Source organism: Mercenaria mercenaria, chromosome 13, assembly GCF_021730395.1.
Source record: "Mercenaria mercenaria strain notata chromosome 13, MADL_Memer_1, whole genome shotgun sequence".
NCBI classification, from domain to species: domain Eukaryota; kingdom Metazoa; phylum Mollusca; class Bivalvia; order Venerida; family Veneridae; genus Mercenaria; species Mercenaria mercenaria.
In genome coordinates this window covers 63873724-63879441 of record NC_069373.1, presented here as the reverse complement: position 1 = coordinate 63879441, position 5718 = coordinate 63873724, and the positions used below count along the sequence as shown (strand labels likewise).

At 36.9% G+C, this 5718-nt stretch overlaps 1 protein-coding gene across 1 annotated transcript; it reads right to left on the bottom strand.

The window, feature by feature from the left end:
* Positions 1-2725: 2725 nt before the first annotated feature.
* Positions 2726-5119, bottom strand: LOC128547775 (uncharacterized). The gene has a single exon (XM_053520947.1). The coding sequence runs from the start codon at positions 5117-5119 to the stop codon at positions 2726-2728; it is 2394 nt and encodes a 797-aa protein (XP_053376922.1).
* Positions 5120-5718: the final 599 nt, after the last annotated feature.

Sequence of the window (5718 nt, the reverse complement as noted above, 5' to 3'; positions counted from 1 at the left end):
ATTTACCTAAAAACGACACCGCAGAACTTTCTAAAATTTGACAGTTTTTCAGAAAACATACTAATGTAAAACATATTCAGTTTTAATAAAAAAATTACGAATGGATATTTTTTTAATGCTGAGCGAATCTATTTTTGTGGAAATTTTAAGTAAAAACAAAACTCGTTTTTTGGCTCTCATTTTATTAAACGAAAACGTAGAGCAATTCCGATTAAATCATCATCAAATAAAAATCTATTATAGTTGATTATAAATGTGTAAATAAAAACTGGCGGCACTTTAGCTACCTACCCTATTTGTTTAGCATGTTACCAGAAACAGACATTTTTTGCCTAACCTTAACTCATTCTGCCCGCGCGACGCATTATTGCGTCTGCCGATTGTTATCTGTACACCGCGTGCCGCTTCTAGGCGGTGTTGTTATCTACATCTGGAAACCGCACGCCGAATACATGCGTCTTTACAGTAATAGCTCTGGATTCCGCGTAACGCTTTCAGTCGTCACATTTCATTGGTCTTAAACAAGATCTTTTGGTTCTTTCTAACAAATTGGACCAATCAAAATATTTTTGCTGCGTAATTTTAGAACATAAATAAAACCGGACATTGTGAAAAAATGACTGCTTTCGCTGAAGAAAGCTGTAAAAGCTACCGTCGTTCAAGCTATAATTTGTTTATTTTTTTCGAAGCCTGAAAATTACTTATGATTTTTTATATGATCGAAACATGAAAAATATAAGTAAAAGATGAATAAATAAATAGATACCAACGAAGATTCACTGAGCAATGGCAATTGAAATTAACGCAACCCAAAAATATATACTTTTTCGCTCGTTGCTATGCGGCAAATAATGCCATCTGCGGGATTTTACGGGTAAATCGTTCTTACGTTTTATTACAATAAAATAATCATTAAATATTGTGCCAACATTTCATTCAAATCTGTCAAAATTTAGCGGAGATAAAAAACAAACCCAGCTACGGAGCTAGAAAAGGCGTTGAGTATATTCTTTATAAGTACGAATCTAAACATTTGAGTGCGGAAAAAAAATGTAAATAATTGGGGATTGTTATAAAACACACTTCAGTAAAGACAGACGTACATAAAATGACTGCACAAAAATAACGTGCAGTCATCATACCGATCAAAATGCAAGAAAATCTCATAAAATTATTTTATATTTTCATACCGCGTGAACTTTGTCAAGTGACGATGCACATTGAAAGGAAAAGAACTAAAATATTTTCTTTTACATATAAGATTAAACTATCTTGCACTCATGCACACCAGACCTTTCATTTTTACCTATGCGATATGACAATGCTCATGTGTGTACGAAAAAGTAAAATCATCTTCGTGGGTATATATTTAATATTTATTTATTTGTTGTTAAACTTCAAAACTGTCTCTTGATCTATAGAATAAACTGTTAATAATAACTCAATCAATTTGACACTATAGAAACTCTACAAAATGGTTTCAAAATTCAAATTTTCATAAAGTACATGTTTTCTAAAAATTAGTTCAAAATAATCTTATTTTCAGGCTAGTAGTTTCTGTCTAAAATAGTTGAAATATTTACTTATTTTCATTTTATTACATCTTCATATCAAATACATACACTACTTTTATGAGAAATAACTTTATTTTGATGCGTTTTGATTGCCTTAGTGCATGTAACTGAGTAAAATCAGTGTTAGAAAAGAAAATGACAATAATATGTATTTAAAATTATTTTTAAGAATTGTTCTTATTTGTTGTTTAAATCTGTGCATGATAAAATTTAGCATTTTATAAATGTTGTTTAGCCCAAACAAAATCTTACACAGCTGCATGAAATTAGCTTTGTTGTGTAGCTACTTCAATTTACTTACAAAGAGTGCAAATTCCATACCTATTGTTCTGGGACTTGGATCAACTCAGTGACTAAACGAGAGATGCGCCTTTACTCTTTTATTTCTCTAGATATAGCGATTCTCTGCAAATACAAACATACAAACAATATTCATACAACGCTCACCAATTATACATATACTCATATAAACAACTGATGTACTTTTGAACATACTTCACATCAACAAAGCTTGCACTATCCAATCATTCAGAAAATTAAATTTAACGTCTATATATTCATTTTATGCTATTTAACAAATTCGATATCATAACTTCGAGTTCAATAATTACGCTTTGAATAAATAATTGACTAAACAGTATTTAGTTACCGAATTTGGTCTCTTTCTCATCAAGTCTCATCAGAATAATTTATGTCCACAGTTAACGTTCAGTTCAGTTAACGTTTCAAAGTCTGGGCGGAAGTATAAACAATTATGACGTTGACGTCAATGAACGCCGCAAATTATCACGTGGCTGAAGACGCCAAACAGACGTCAAATAAATAGCGTCAGATACAACAAATATTAGAAACTACATTTATGTTTCTAACAGTCCCCACTATGAAATTACATACATTTCATAACAAATAAACTTTTCAAAACATTACACTTCCATGCTTTATCAATAACCAATAATTCTTAAGTTGATGACATATTTCACGTAATTAATTAATCTATGCAAGGTGCACGAAATCTAACCAAAAAACAAATTATCTACGCTTCATAAAGACAATTCCTAAGTAGCGCATTTATAACAATTTGTACAACAAAACTTGGCTCTTACTTGTTTGTTATAATTATTATTTAGCTTCGAAAAAAGTTAGGATCAAATTTACATTGAAGCCTCAAGAAGACACAGTTTAGTAACTGGCCTGATTAATTGACCTGATTTAGTTCTGATCACACAGCTTCTAACTAGGCCATCTCTACCAAGATTCACGTCAACCACTCGGGCTAGTGGCCACTGTCCTCTGGGAACGTTGTCAACGGCAACAAGAACTACATCATCTTTCTTCAGGTTTACAGTTTTACGTTGCCATTTCTGACGTTTCTGAAGTAGTGGTAAGTATTCTCTCAACCATCGTTTCCAAAATACATCTGCGAGATACTGCACTTGTCTCCACCACCGTTTTGCGTATATATCTTGCTTCTTAAAGATACCAACAGGTAAGCACTGGTTTGATTTCATTAGCAGTAGCATACTCGGCGTTAATGCTGGTGGGTCTCTGGGATCACTGCTAACGGGTGTCAAAGGTCTGTCATTTAGTATTTTCTCAGTTTCAGCCATAAATGTAAGCAGCTGCTCGTCGTTAAGTAGTTGTTCTCGGACGAGAGATTTCAATATAACTCTAGTAGAACGAATTAAACGTTCCCATGCTCCTCCCATATGGCTTGCATTCGGAGGGTTGAAATGCCATTCAATGTCGTTCTGAGCAAAAAATCCACTGAGTTTGGACTGGTTCCATAGCTGCAATGATTTTCGTAGTTCAGTTTCACCTCCAACAAGATTGGTTCCATTATCACTGAAGACTTTCCGTGGGCGTCCACGTCGACTTTGAAAGCGTTGAAAGGCAGATATGAAGGAATCAGTAGATAGATTGTGAGCAATTTCAAAATGTACCGCACGCGACGTTAGGCACGTGAAAATACAACCATAACGTTTTTCTCGTGCACGAGCTGTCTTCACAATAAATGGTCCGAAATAATCGATTCCAATATGGGAAAATGGTGGCATATCCGGTGTCGTCTGCTCGTCTAGCAAGGGCGCCATCTGTTGGGTCATTAACGGTTTATGTTGTCGTCTGCATGGGATGCAACCTCTCAAAATACTCTTCACTGCGCTAGGTCCGTGTAGAATCCAATATTTCTCACGTGACATAGAAAGTACATGCTCTTTTCCAACGTGACCATTATGTTCGTGGATATGTTTTATTATTAGTTTTGTTACATGGTGTTTGCTAGGTAATACGACTGGATATTTGCTTGGATATTCGCATTGTAAGCGTCCTTGTACTCTGATCAGGTCATGGTGTATAATCGGGTTCAAAGATGCTAAACAACTGTCTTTTCTTACAGAATTCCCATTTTGTAGATATATTCTCTCATCGGTAAACGACGTACGTTGAACCAACGCTAATATGGTATGTTCCGCCATGTTGAGTTCATTGGTGCTCAAGTCACCTTCATTCAGTCCCAAGGTGTGGTTTAAGTGTTTACGTCTGCAGTATACCTTATATCTTAGTAACCAAGCAACGGCCCTTCTCAGCTTCGTCCAACTGGAGTATCTATCTATTATACTTTGAATGGATTCAACTGCACTAGTTGTGTTGACGACAACCTCTTTTTTCAGCTCAGTGTCGTCGTCGTCTAATTCAGGTTTAGTTAGGTGGCTTGGCCAATGGCTTTCATCTTTTTGAAGGAATTCAGGTCCATGCATCCAAAATTTCATTGTCTTAAAATCACTGGCATGCATTCCTCTAGAAGCGACGTCTGCTGGATTGGAAGCTGTATCTACGTGTCTCCATTGGTCTCGTGACGTCACGTCATGAATTTCACTTACCCTATTTCCAACAAAGGTTTTGAATCTCCGGGTTTCGTTTTTAATATATCCAAGGACAATCATAGAATCTGTCCAGAATGTCAAACTGTCAATGTTTATTTCGAGTTCGTCTGCTACTAGCGTATAAAGCCGGGAAGCGACAACTGCTCCTGAAAGTTCAAGTCTTGGAATAGATGTCTGTTTTATTGGCGCTAGTCGTGATTTTCCAGCAACCAGAGAGCATGAAATCAGGTTCTTTTCATCTTTTAATCTCAAGTACACGCATGCGCCGTAACCAAGTTGAGAACCGTCGCAGAATACATGTAGCTGGGCATTCTTTAAGGTTCCAAAGTCCTGTGGTTTAAAACATCTTCTCACAGAGACAGATTCTAAATATGGAAGAGTATCTAACCATTGTTTCCACTCGTACGTATCTTTTTCAGGGATAGGATCGTCCCATGAAAGCTTCTGTCTACATAGGTTTTGTACTATAGCCTTTGCACGTAGAGGTACTGGTGCTACCAGTCCAAGGAGATCAAATATGGAACTGACGATGGAAAGGATACCGCGTCTTGTTATTGGTTTTTCACTTACTTTCACTTTAAATTTGAGTTCATCTTTTTCTACATTCCACTGAACACCGAGGGCACGATCTACTGGCAAACTGTCACTCTTGCTAAGATTCATTATAGATGGCGCTCGTTCTGACTCTGGGATAGATTCAACGACATCTCTCTTATTGCTAAGCCATTTCGTCAGACGAAATCCTCCTCTCCTTAACAATGACTGTAAGTCTGCGGCTTACTCGATTGCTTTCTCATCAGAAGAAACTGATTTTAAGCAGTCGTCAACGTAAAAGTTCCTTTTAACGGTGTTGACTACCTCTGGTTTATACATATGCGCGTTATCCGACGCTGTTCGTATTAATGCATATGCTGTGCAACTTGGGGATGAGGTCGCGCCAAATAGGTGTACCAGCATCTTATAGCATCTAGGTTGTTGATTCATGTCCCCTTCAGGCCACCATAGAAACCGTAGGGCATCACAATCTAAATCTTCGACACGGACCTGATGAAACATAGCCTCGATGTCGGCTGCTATAGCAACGGGCTCTTGACGAAATCTGATTAAAACGCCAACCAAGCTGTTCATAAAGTCGGGTCCTTGTAGAAGTTGACTATTTAGGGAAATTCCTTTGTATTTGGCGGCACAGTCAAATACAACTCTCACTTTTCCGGGCTTATTAGGATTCGTCACAGGATGATGGGGTAAGTACCACACGCGGT